The sequence below is a fragment of the Balaenoptera borealis genome, assembly GCF_965194805.1.
Source record: "Balaenoptera borealis genome assembly, chromosome: 1".
NCBI lineage: Eukaryota > Metazoa > Chordata > Mammalia > Artiodactyla > Balaenopteridae > Balaenoptera > Balaenoptera borealis.
The window spans coordinates 171,974,216-171,988,130 of record NC_138860.1 but is presented as its reverse complement, the minus strand read 5'-3'; the positions used below and the strand labels follow the sequence as shown (position 1 = coordinate 171,988,130).

The window sequence follows — 13,915 nt, the reverse complement described above, 5'->3', positions numbered from 1 at the left end:
TTTGTGTTTGTCTCTGTTGCTGGCCATTCGGGCTTTTTGTGGCATCAGTAGCTAGAGCATACTTGGTAAGTAGGACTTCATACTGTTGTCTATGCATAGAGTATATCTCTGCCACATGACCACCTTCTTTCAGATGCTCATTTTTCTAGCACTGGGGAGGCCATGACAAAAGATGGCTGATGTAAACTGGTTGAGTCATTGTCTACTTGGTTGTTTTGTGCTTCTTTCATGGTAGATGTTCTCTGGTGACTGTTAACATGTGATATGAAGATCTTCAAATGTGTCTATTCTTGTATCCTCCCACGTGCCTCTACCTTAAGACCTCCTTCCCCTAATTTTCTTTCTTTTTTCCCCCCTAATTTTCTAATCGTTCTCCTTTTATGCCCCCTGACCAGCACATCAGGACATTTACCTGTGAGTCCACATATATTTTAACCTCCAACCAATTTTTTGTCTACACAAAATAGACAGTCTGCCTAAAGCTCTGCCCATTGGGCACTGTCCTTCATTGCCACCCCCAAGTGAGGCTGTAGTGCAACCACTGTCCATTTTTGACTTGGACCCAGTTACAGCCATCTGTGAAGAAGGTGAGGGTTTATCCTTTGTCAGCTGGCTGTGAGGGCCCCCCAGTACGGCCAAAGGTATATGCTAATGAAGGGGCACTTTGAAACAATGGTAGATGATATGAGGGTTTGGACTATCTGCTCATGCTCGTGACTTCTGGTCCTACTTGTGCTAGATGCTGGATGTATCACCTTCATCTTAATGCTGAATTATTGCTGGGTCCACCCAACCCTATGACTTGGTATGTCTCATAGAACCTAGGTCATGGTGGGTGATTCTGGATAAATGGTCACTTGGTGTCACATAGTCAGGTGTTCTATATCTGCTAGGACCCAGTAGCATGCCAGGAGTTGTTTTGCAAAAGGCATACAATTTTCCACTGAAAATGGAATGGCCTTGCTCCAGATCCCAGGGGTCTGCATAGTGATTCTCCCACTGGGGCTTGCCATAATACCATAGCATTTGCCAGATTGTTTGCCTCACCATCCAGACCTGCAGAGTCCTTTACTGTTCTGGAAACTGGTAACTTTTTGTGTCACCTGATATAAAAGCCAGAGCAGTATTCTCGGGTGTCATGCTTCCCTCTTAATGGTGGGAGGTGCAAGATGCAGTTGGTTACTTGGATGCCTTTACTTGAATGGCATGTTTTATCAAGCCCCTGACTACTGGGCCTATAAAAATTTTACTGATGAATGGGTGCCTGAATCTCTGTAGCATTTATCTTTCACCCTCTGGAGTCCATGTGTTCTGTCAAGACCTTCAGTGTGCTATCCACCTCCTGTTCATCTGGCCCAATTAGCATGATGTTATTAATATAGTAGGTCAGTGTGATATTCTACAAGAAGTCCATATTATCATAGGACTATATCACATGAGACAGTGGCAAAATTGACATGGTCCTGTAAAAGTATGCTATAATCCATTCCATGTGAATGTGAATTGTTTCTGATCCTACTTTCTTGAAGGCATAAGAGAAAAAGAACTTATTCCTTCAATCTTTGACTGTGTACTATGCTCCTGGGGCTATGTTAATCGGCTCTAGCAAAGATACCACATCTGGCATGGCAGCTGCAGTTGTGGCTACTATTAGATTGAGTTTGTGGTAATCTACCTTCCTCCAGGATTTATCTGGTTTCTGCCGGGACCACACTGGTAAATCCTGCATCCTCTGGGGGTGTAGCACTAATTTCTGCCATCTCCCCTCCCTTGCCCCCAGAATACAATATTGTTTTCTTTTGTGTTTATTATCTTGGAAGGTGGAATGGGGCACCCACCTTTAGAGGCTTCCTTCCACTTGGCCTTCCCCAGTATAACTCCTATCCCATAGGCCAAGGACTCACTAACTTCCAGGTATGTCTATTTCAATTATACATTCAGGGTCCAGGGAAATGACCACCAGGAGGGTTCACACACCCAGTGGGCCCATCGTGAACTGGATCTTGGCCAGGGCTCAGTTTATTTCCTGGTCCTCATAAGTCCATGATTATACTTCCAGACTCCAGGTGTCAATGTCAACCTGTCCTTAAAATGTTAGCATTCCCGTTTACACAGTTTACAGTTACCTGAGTAAATGACCGTAGACAGAGCTGACTACATAATTTGCATGCGGAATACACCTGGATTGAGAGTGGGCGAGAGAAATTGCCCACCAAAAGTATGTGGCACTCCTAGCCCAGGCAGGGAAAGGATGGCCAGGTGGGACCAGAGGGAGTGGCCAAGAGGCCGCTCCTGGGAAGACAGGAAGAGGTGGACTGTGTGTGAGCTGAGGCTTCAAGCCCCCAGCACATGCTTCATTTTCCCCCTCAGATTTCACTTATGGAGCAGAAATTCATAGATAAAATTATTAAGAATTTTAAGACAGTGACTGCAGAGCATTAAACTTCAAGTGCAGGGACCTTCTGAGTATGGAGTCCATGAGACCTATAGTATATGGGTCTCTTAGGCCATAGGTTTCTCAGGGAATTGTTATACTTGCTTTGATGTTGCAGGTTCTTTTCTCTTGGGTACCTGGCCTCCTTCAGTCAGAGGGGTCAGGATCTGAAACTGGCTCAGGTTCAGACACTGGGCATGGATTCTGATATTTTTTTATTGAGGGGACTGACCTCAGCATCCAGATCTTCCATCCCTGATTTCTTTTGATGTTACAGATAGAGCAGCTCTTATTAGCTGCTTGTCTATTTTGCTTCATAAATACACCATGCTTTATTAACTATCTCCACAAATCTTTGAGTCAGATTCCTTTGACTGCCACTCTGACTTTGCTGATGTTTATAGTGTCTCCATCTGGCTTCAATCATTAAGTACCATGGCCTGGTCTCCTTTGTTTTAGGGTTGTATCATCACCGTTGCTATCAGTGGCATTAGTTTTTCTTTTTGTTTTATAAACCTTTTTTTTTTTTGGTTGTGTTGGGTCTTCGTTGCTGTGCACGCGGGCTTTCTCCAGTTGCGGTGAGTGGGGGCTGCTCTTCATTACAGTGTGCTGGCTTCTCATTGCGGTGGCTTCTCTCGTTGCGGAGCATGGGCTCTAGGCGCGCGGGCTTCAGTAGTTGTGGCACGCAGGCTCAGTAGTTGTGGCTCGGGGGCTACAGAGCACAGGCTCAGTAGTTGTGGCGCACGGGCTTAGGTGCTCTGTGGCATGTGGGATCTTCCCAGACCAGGGATCGAACCTGTGTCCCCTGCATTGGCAGGCGGATTCTTAATCACTGCACCACCAGGGAAGTCCCAGTGGCATTAGTTTTATAACCAATTCTCTATGGAGAACAGCTTTTAAACTTCTTAATGATGCTGGTGCCCCTCTCACTAGCACGTTCCTTATAGTATCCTCCCAGCCATTTCAAGGAACATAATACTTTTTTCTGACCACTTCAGCAAGCCAACTTCACTAAGTGAGCCTTTTAATCCCTTCCTCCCCTGTCTGCCACTGCAGTTTTGTCATTGCTACTTACCATGGGCCGTGACTTTTCCAGCTTTTAGGAACCATCCTAGTGATAAGTTCATACCGTATTCCGAGGTTTTTGCCAGGGTGTTAAATCCTGTATCTTCGGAGAGTGATCAATAACTTTATGTTCTGGTTCTGATGTTCAAGCACCCTCAGAGTTCACATTTGCTCTCACTTAGCCCCTGCCAGTACATGCTGGCTAAGTCTTGCAGCTCCCTTGGGTTATAATTCCTTTGTGACCTTATCAGGCACAAAATATCTGGGCTGGGTTATGCTGTGACCTACTACAAGTTAGGAGGCATGGAGGTGGCAGATCCTGAGGGGACATTGTTTACTGAGCAGGGTGGGGAGGCCTCTGCATTATCTTCAAGTGCGGGAAGAGTGCTAGCTCTTACAGAGATGGTGGGCCACTTTCGCAGTTTCAAGGGCACTATCGCGTTCAAGATTTTGGAGGGGCATCAACTCAGTTGTCTCCATCTCATGTATTAGGGTCTCATTCTTTCCCAGTCAGGGCCCTGACGTTGGCATAGCATACCTCCCTTGGCTGAGAGTTAACCTTCCTTGGTGCTCAGCTACTCTGTTGATTAACTCTTGGGCCTGGTCTCCAGCTTTTTCTCTCCTCCTGCTGCCACAGAAAAGAGCGTCTTTAGAAATTACCAGGAGGCCCTGGGACGTTCATATTTGACTTTCTTTTTTAAAATTATTTATTGATACTTACTTATTTATTTAGGCTGCGCCACACAGCTTGTGGGATTTTAGTTCCCAACCAGGGATTGAACCCCGGCCCTTGGCAGTGAAAGCATGGAGTCCTGACCGCTGGACTGCCAGGGAATCCCCCATATTTGACTTTCAGTTGACTGTTAATCACTCTTAGCTTTTTGTTATCTTCTTCTAGAGCATCAGTTCAGTTTAGTAATAGCCATTCAATTCCATTGTCATTATAGTTATTTCCCCCTTACTCTTCGAGTGCCTCATAAATCCAATCAACTAGAGCATTCTGTCCATAGATAGATCATCATTATTCACCACTAGTGAAAGTTTAAGAATTGGACCAGCACCTTGTGCCAGGGATTATCTGGTTACCTACCACCACCAGTGGGGTCCTCAGTGCCATCTAGTCTGTGAGCGATTCAACTCCAAAACCCCTTCACAGTCCTAATTTTCTCAGATCACTGCCAGCCCCAACTGTTAGTAGGTTATATTCTCTGAAAAGCAGACTCTGAATTGGAGTTTAGTATTCAAATTGTTGAATAAAATTCAAGGAGTGCCCTTGGGATCAAGGAGTGCCCTTGGGATCAAAACTATGAAAGAGATAAAAAAGCAAGATTGGGCAGATTCGATCCTTGTTTTGATTAAGGGTGAGGGAGGTTGAATATCTATACTTATTCAACTTTTTTCAAAATTTTTTTGTTTTATTTTAATACTTGAGCATTCTTAACTTACTGAACTACTTTCTACTTTCCTCAGGCAAAACCAATTCCTTCATTCTATGATATCCTCATATGCTTTCCCAGATGTTTATGTGAGTTTTGTGTTTTGTTTGTTTGGGTTATTTTTGCATAAACATTTGGCTTTTTGCTGCTCTCTCTCCTTCCCTCCCTTCTTCCCTCTCCCCCTCCCCACCCCTCCCTTTTTCCCTTTGCCCCCCCTCCCTAAAAAATAAAAAAAAAATTTTTTTAACTTGCCTTTTTCCTTACACTCTGGTAAATTCAAGATGGAGATTGGAAAGGGAACTTATTATATCTGTACCTCAACCCCCTTAAAATAAATCCCAGTTGGCAATGTTCTCACTTAATAAGTTATACATTTCTATAATGTTTTAGTTTTAAACTATAATCAGTGTTACTGAATTGGGTCTATTTTTTAAGAAATATAAAAGGTGATGGATTTTATGTTTTAAGTGTATCATTTACTTTTTTCTCTTTTTAGAAACTATATACCACCTCCCTAAACTGGTTAATAGTGGCATGGAAGATCCATTTGGTGAGTATCACCTACATTTTTCTTAGTAAATGATATTTGTATTTTATCCTTACCTCCATTAAAGCTTTGAGAATAAATTGATTTTTTTCATGTTTAGTGTGCTAAGCTCTCTAGTTTATCAGTTCTCAAACTTTTTGGCCTCAGGATCCCTTACTCTTAAGTATAATTGAGGGCCCCAAAGAGCTTTGTTTGTATGATTTATATCTATTGATATTTACTATATTACAAATTAAAATAGAGACATTTAAAAATATTAATTCATTTCAAAATAACATTAATAAACCCATTATATGTTACATAAATAAAATTTTTTAATGAAAAATAACTCCCCAAATAAAAAAGAGTAACAAGAAGAGTGGCATTGTTTTACATTTTGCAGATCTCTTTAATATCTGGTTTAATAGAAGACAGCTGGAGTCACATATCTGCTTCTGCATTTAATGTTTTGTTATCACATACCCTGTAGACTCTGGAGAATTGACTGTTTGGAGCTAATGAGAGTGAAAAGGCAAATAACACTTTTGTAATATAAAAAGTAATTCTGACATTGCTGTGAGGCATCTCTAGTAGTTCCTAGACCACACTTTGAGACCTAATGCTCTAGAATGTTAGTTACTTCAAATACAGCAAAGAACCAGTTGGCAAGTTAAAATAATAAGTTTTAAATTCTGTAACAACACGGTTAAGGGAGTATAAATCTAGATACACAAAGGTTTGGTATCTACCTTTTTGACTAAAAAGTCAGTCACTGTGTGTTGAACTCCATTTTCCTACTGACTGCAATTTCAAAGAGAGATATGGTCTAGGATAGTTAGTAGGCCATTTTGAACACTTGTGCCTTGGGGTGTTTATTGAAGCTTTATGAAAACTATTGATGTTTCTTTAGTATCCGCAGAGTTATATCCGTGCTTTAAAAAGTTTCTCTGTAGGAGAGAAATGGTATTTCTACCATGTTTTAAAATTCTCTAAGATGAGACATCTTAGCTGCTTTCCAGGCTTTTATTTTATTTTTTAACATTGTGTTCTGAATTCATAGCATTTTATTTATTTATTTATTTATTTTTGGCTGTGTTGGGTCTTCATTGCTGCGCACAGGCTTTCTCTAGTTGCGGCGAGTGGGGGCTAGTTGTGGTGCATAGGCTTCTCACTGTGGTGGCTTCTCTTGTGGAGCACGGGCTCTAGGCACGTGGGCTTCAGTAGTTGTGGTGCATGGGCTTAGTTGCTCTGCAGCATGTGGGATCTTCCCGGACCAGGGATCGAAGTCGTGCCCCCTGCATTGGCAGGTGGATTCTTAACCACTGCGCCACCAAGGAAGTCCCAAGAGGCAGGTTTTGATTCGAGCATTTTGTGCTTCTTTACCAAATGGGGAAAAGTCTGAATCTCATTTTATGGCAGTGTAACTTGAAGTAGTAGTGTAAAAAGGTTCCAAATTTATATTCTACTCACACACAGTTACTGTAGATGACTGAAATTAGGCTCTTTGGGCACCTGGTACAAGTAAGTAATCAGATAGCTCAGATTAATAGCTTGTTGTCTTGCTTTGAAAAGACTGTTGTTGAAAACCTTGCCAGATCAGAATTTCTCCTCTGATTTTAATGACCCTAAATGGCTTCTTTAGGAGTTTGGCTTTTTTCACCCTGTAGTGTACATTGCATCTAGCTCATCAGTGAAATCCTTATTTTGAACACTAGAGGGCAGTCAATACTTTATTCATAAATGTGCAGTTTCTTTACAAATTAATTCTTAAGGGCGTTATTTATGAGCAATTTGGTGAATCGAGTTGATATAGTTGCCTGGTGACAAATCCTAAAGAACATGTCCATATGATAAACTAGTGTAACGTACGACAACTCCAAAGGCTTTTATGGGAAACATTTTTTTTTCCGCTGAGTGACCTTACCTCACCTAACTTAAACATAACTTAAATAGAATTTAATCTAATTAATTAAACTTATTATTAAACTGATTAAATTCAACTTAAATTAAATTTAAATATAATTTAAATTTACTAGAGAATACCAAAGGGAAAGTTGCTATGGAAGTCATAGTTGGCTAGTAGTCAGTTGAAATATAAATTAATATGTGCTTTTGATCACTAATATGAGAAAAGGTTTGTCTTCTGTGCTAGTGAGAGGATTTTTTTCCTCTTATACTTTTATTTATTTATTTATTTATTATTTATTTTTGGCTGCATTGGGTCTTTGTTGCTGTGTGTGGGCTTCTCATTGCGGTGGCTTCTCTTGTTGCGGAGCACGGGCTCTAGGCGCACGGGCTTCAGTAGTTGCAGCACGGCAGGCTCAGTAGTTGTGGCTCGGGGGCTCTAGAGTGCAGGCTCAGTAGTTGTGGCGCACGGGCTTAGTTGCTCCGCAGCATGTGGGATCTTCCCAGACCAGGGCTTGAACCCGTGTCCTCTGCACTGGCAGGCGGATTCTTAACCACTGCACCACCAGGGAAGCCCTTATACTTTATTTTTATTTTTTTAATTTAATTTGGTTATATTCCCTGTGTTGTACAATATATCCTTGTAGCTTATTTTATGCATAATAGTTTGTAGGGTTTTTTTTTTAATTGCTCACAAAACACACATATGATTAGAATCTGGTTTATTGAGTTATGGTCCACTCAGTGCCATTTGACAAGGAAAAGAATTCTGAATGTAAAATGAATTTGTTTCTAAGAAGATGGAGCCCCTGGAAGATGGTTGAGAATTTTGTTACAGTTAGGTTAACTAACAGTTATGTAGATACATTGGAAAAGAATTATTTGTTGCATTCTGAAAATTAAAGTGAGAGATTTTTACCAATCACGTTCTAGTGGGACAGACCTAAGGCCTCTAGGACCTTTCTTACATGGACAGATGTTTACACATTTTTTTATATAATATTTTAAAATCACATTTGTTAATGCCACCACTGATCTCATCAGAAAAGTCTTTAAATATTGGGAAGTTGGCAGGCTCACTCTAGTGGATATGTTTTCCAAAATTCGAATTTTCTCTTGAAAGCTTGACGTATATCACTGGCAACAAGTACTGTCGGTTTTATTTGTAGTGACAGGCTCCATTCATTTTTGAGAAAATATCTGTGAAATATCTAAGCTTGAACAACATAGTTTGTCATTCAGTCTTTCCAGTAAAAGTGGTATTTCATGAAAGTGGCTAGTTCAGCTTGCAACTCAATTACGCAGGTGCCTTTCCTGAAGGTAACCATTGTACTTACCATTTCATCATGCAAAATAGTAAAAAGACACATAGAGGGCTTGAGATTTATTAAAACTAATAATAGTTTTTACGGCTTTATCAAGGATATTCTTAAATTGGCATTATTTTTAACTGTAATTATGTAGTGGTGAAGATTATGCATCCTGCTACAGTTTGTTGCTGCTGCTTTGATTTGTGTGAAGGTACCAGCAGTTTTGCTCACCATTGCTTTTGTACCCTCAGTACCAGTGTCAACACGGTGAAAAAGGCAACTAATTCTTTAGTATTATTAAGTATATCATTGTACCTCTTGGGTTCTGAAAGGATCTTGGGGATACCCAGACATCAGTGGACCATACCTGCTTCAGTTTCCTAATTTTCAGAGTCTCTTCTGTGGAAGTCATGGACAGAGTCAAGACTTAGTCCTGGAAATTGTTTGGGCAGGGCTTCAATCTTGGACGCTTGGCAGAAGTATGGTCAGAGGGAGTGAGCTGCTCTGTGGTCTCTCCTAAGTTGATCATGACCTACCTGAAGCTTTTAGGAATACGTTAAAGAACACTTCTGTGGGTGAAATGCGTGTTCTGAGCTCATTAGGCAGCTCAGTATTTTGAGAAGAAATTCACCAGCATTTAGTCAAGATGAGCTCACCTGGGCACTATCTTCTTATCTTTAAAAAGAGAGTAAACGGCAGCAGAGATCTTGGTGACAATAACCTTCAGTATGTCTCTTGAGTCACACTGCTCCAATATGGACAGGTGTCCCCCTGTGTGTGGTACAGAGCTGTCATCCTGGGGTATTCTTATTCACCTGGGAACTCTGCTTCTCTCCTGTGTTGGCTGTTTTGTTTCCTAAATCCCATGTCTTCTTCTTTCTTTCTTTTTTTTTTAATATTTATTTATTTATTTATTTTTGGCTCCGTCGGGTCTTATTTGTGGCACTCTGGCTTAGTTGCCCCATAGCATGTGGGATCTTAGTTCCCCGACCAGGGATCAAACCCGCGCCCCCTGCTTTGGGAGGCGGATTCCTAACCACTGGACCACCAGGGAACTCCCTCTTCTTCTTTCTTGATTGCCAATAGCTGCTTGATGATGGACTCCTGAAATAGTTCTCTAATTTTCATCTCTTTTTTTCTTTAGCTCTACCTCCTGAAAGATTTCTTCATCTTTATATTCTATTAAATTTTTCTTTTCTACTATTATGTTTTTTAATTTCTAGGAGTTCTTTTTTTTTTTAAGAGTTTTTGTTTTTTTTGATGTGGACCATTTTTAAAGTCTTTATTGAATTTGTTACAATATTGCTTCTGCTTTATGTTTTGGTTTTTTAGCCTTAAGGCATGTGGGATCTTAGCTCCCTGACAATGGATCGAACCCACACCCCCTGCATTGGAAAGCGAAGTCTTAACCACTGGACCGCCAGGGAAGTCCCTAGGAGGTCTTTCTTATTCTCTGAATATTTCTTTTATAATATTCTTTATTGTTTCAACAGATTTACTTTGCCCTGCATAGGCTCTTTTCCCCCAAAGTTGTTTTCCTTTGTTTGTTTTGATCTCTCTTATGTAAGAGTTTTCCTCTGAAGTCTAGTAATAATTAGCTGTCTGCTTGTGATTAAGAGTGGTGAGCTTTAAATTAGAAGCTTTAAATGCATAGGCTGGTTGCCTTTGGGCCTTACTATAGTGTGAGCTTCTTGTCCCTATTGTTGAGGAACATGTCTGTTATCAGTATCAGGGTTCAAGGGGCGGAGTCTTCTCATCACTGGATGGTGAAGGGTGATGAAGACTGGGAGGGTTGCTGCATTCAGTATTCATTATGTTCACTCAATTCCCCTCAGTTTTTCATGCTCTGTTTCCACCGTCAACCGCCTTTTGAGTCGCTCAGTCCAGAGACCATTTGTTTTATCCCTTCCAGAAAACAGGCCTCCAGAATTCTGCCAGGGTTGGTATGGGACAGACATTCAAGGTCATGGAGTGGGGAAGGTGGTAAAGGAATCAAACAGCTTTTACCCTGATTCTCCTTATTTTATTCCCTTTCCTTTCAAAGGGACCTGGTAGAATACAGTGAAAGTATTCATTGTTAATTTATATTGGTATAAGCTACTAGTTTTTTTTTAAAAGTAAGGGCTACACTGTACATAAGTGCTGGGGGAAGGCAGGGTCCAGAGAAAATATGTATACATTTTAAGCTACCGTGATGCTTCATACCCCGCTACTTTTAAAAATGGCTTATTCCTGCTTCTGCTTTCTTTCTTCCTCCCTTCTCAGATGTTTATGGGTTAACAGCCGTTCTCTCCATAGCACGCCCAGGAAAAGGGACTGGCACATGAAACTTCTTCGAGAGGATCTGTATACGCTAAATTGCCTTCTCAAAATGTTTTAAATTTTCTAACAACCTCATTAAGTTTCTATATACCCTCCCTTCCACAGAAGAGAGCACAGTTTGTTGAAAAAAATTTTTTTGGTTGTGTTTGATGAAATAATTATTTAATGAGCTAGATTGTTGGTGTGAAGCCTGAATTTAAAGCTAGGTGCAAAGGCTTTATTCATATGCATGGTATTCTGGGAACAGATTAAACAGATTTAACAAGGTAATATCTCCTTTAGATTAGAATTTGTATCACATAGGAAATATGAGAATCAGTTTGTTGAAGTGGAAAACAGAAGCCATATCCAAAACAAATAAAGTCAATTGTTTTCTTCCTATTCTGAATCTGAATTTATAAATCATTATTATGTTTTAAAAGGGGTTTTCCTAACCTTTCAAGGACATTTGTTAAGGAACCATGCTCAAGACTAATGCATTTCACTTATAAGTTCACGGGAAAATTTTTTGTGATGTTATCATGTTGTTAGCACTTGAAGCTCAAAATATGCCAATAACACAGCCCTTCCCTCCCTTCTCTTTAAGAATGAAGGCAAAATATGAACTTAATTAGTTTTGAGATTCTTAAGGTGTAGGAGATAAATTCCTCTGGAATTAAACAATGCCAAAAATGATGTTACTTCTATTTTTTTCCCTGTGGTGTTCAGTAGAAATTTAATATAGCATTATTATACATATATTAAATATCTTCTGTCATCTTATTTCCTGATAAGAGTATAACTTATGAGGGGCAAGATCTTTTTACTGTTATATCCTACTGCTCAATAGTAGGCAATATTTGTATGTATTTCTTATAGTGGTTTTAAATTTTCTGCATAAGATAGAATTAACAATCTTAAGGGAAACAAAGTGCATAGAACACCAGTTTATAGTAGAACACTATGAACTTTAATAACACAGATGCCCTATAATTATTTTTTTCTGTCAATAGAAAAAGATGAGCCATCTTTGTAGTCATGCAAGCCTGAAAAGTAGTGATGCTGACATTCTGGACCATCTCACCACTTTTCATCACTTCTGATTGCTACTTACTCCCTAGAAAATCATAGAAAGTATGATAGGTGGACTAAATGTGTAAATGATTTTCCATCTGAATTTATTTCTGCATACTGAGCCCTTCATCAATGTGTCTTGGACAGGGATTTCCCTGGTGGTCCAGTGGGTAAGACTCGTGCTCCCAATGCAGGGGGCTGGAGTTCAAGCCCTGGTCAGGGAACTAGATCCTGCACGCATGCCGCAACTAAGTCCGCATGCCACAACTAAGAGTCCGCATGCCGCAGCTAAGACCCAGCACAGCCAAAATAAATAATTTTTTTTTAATGTGTCTTGGACACTACATAGGCAATGATTATAAGAATGAAAATTAAAAGGGAGGGATAGCGGGAATTCCCTGGTGGTCCAGTGGTTAGGACTCTGAGCTTTTACTACCATAGGCCTGAGTTCAATCCCTGGTCAGGGAACTAAGTAAGATACCCACTAGCTGCGCAGCACGGCAAAAAAAAAAGGAAGGATAGATGGTTTTCACTTATCATTTTGTATCTTCCTGTATGGTTTGCATTTTTATCTATATACATGTATTACTTTTGGTTTTTTAAATGTAAAAAAGGATTTTATCTGGATTATCGGGTTATAGGCATTTTAGTTCCTTCTTTGTATTCCTCAGTGTCAAAAATTAAAATATGTAAAATAATTTCTTAATGGAGGTAAAAGAGAATAAAAGGGTATTGTTAAGGAATATTAAAGACTATCATGGTCATTCTACATTCACAGCTTACCTGCTACACCTAAAATTGCCACTTTACATCTCTACTTAATAATGTGTCCTTTTAAATATATATATATGTTTTATTCTTCCTATGAACTGTCAATAGATTCAGCCTACCCTACCAAGCTCCATCAAAGTTGACTTGTTCCTCATCCATTCATTTGTTCAGTAAACACTAAGCAAAATCAGCAAAGCAGTGTATCCTACCAGTTAAGCCCTCAGGCTCTGGAGTAAGCAAACTTGAGTTCAGATCCCAGTTCTCCCACTTCTTGGCTGTGTCCTTTTGGGCAAGACAGTTACTCTCTAATCTTCAGTTTATCCCTAAAGTACAGATATGAATTTTACCTTTCCCACAAGGTTGCTATAAGAATTAAATGGGGACTTCCCTGGTGGCACAGTGGTTAAGGATCTGCCTGCTTGGGACTTCCCTGGTGGCACAGTGGTTGAGAATCCGCCTGCAAATGCAGGGGACACGGGTTCGAGCCCTGGTCTGGGAAGATCCCACATGCCGCGGAGCAGCTAAGCCCATGCACCACAACTACTGAGCCTGCACTCTAGAGCCCGCGTGCCACAACTACTGAAGCCCGCATGCCTAGAGCCCGAGCTCTGCAACAAGAGAAGCCACCGCAATGAGAAGTTCATGCACCACAACGAAGAGTAACCCCTGCTCACCGCAACTAGAGAAAGCCCGCGTGCAGCAACGAAGACCCAACAACAAAGACCCAATGCAGCCAAAAATAAATAAATAAATAAATAAATAAATAAATAAATAAATAAATAAATAAAATTTTAAAAAGGGAAAAAAAAAGAATGTGCCTGCCATGCAGGGGACACGGGTTTGAGCCCTGGTCTGGGAAGATCCCACGTACTGCGGAGCAACTAAGCCCGTGTGCCACAAATACTGAGCCTATGCTCTAGAGCCTGCGAGCCACAACTACTGAAGCCCGCACGCCTAGAGCCCGTGCTCCGTAACAAGAGAAGCCACCGCAATGAGAACACACCGCAATGAAGAGTAGCCCCTGCTCGCCACAACTAAAGCCCGCTTGCAGCAATGAAGACCCGATGCAGCCATAAATAAATAAATAAATTTA

The 13,915-nt window shown here is 40.5% G+C and overlaps 1 protein-coding gene across 12 annotated transcripts in view; it reads left to right on the top strand.

Annotated features, from left to right (window-relative positions):
- The window catches only part of PHACTR4 (phosphatase and actin regulator 4), a 152,048-nt gene that overhangs the window by 73,034 nt on the left and 65,099 nt on the right, over nucleotides 1-13,915 (top strand). For 9 of the 12 annotated variants that reach the window (XM_082347743.1, XM_082347736.1, XM_082347735.1 and 6 more), the window contains one exon: nucleotides 5,432-5,485. In XM_082347743.1, coding sequence (XP_082203869.1) covers nucleotides 5,470-5,485 — 16 coding nt within the window. In that variant the 5' untranslated portion in view covers nucleotides 5,432-5,469. Of the gene's footprint in view, nucleotides 1-4,969; nucleotides 5,025-5,431; nucleotides 5,486-13,915 lie in introns of all 12 variants that reach the window. The other 3 variants (XM_082347737.1, XM_082347732.1, XM_082347742.1) reach the window with 1 other exon arrangement.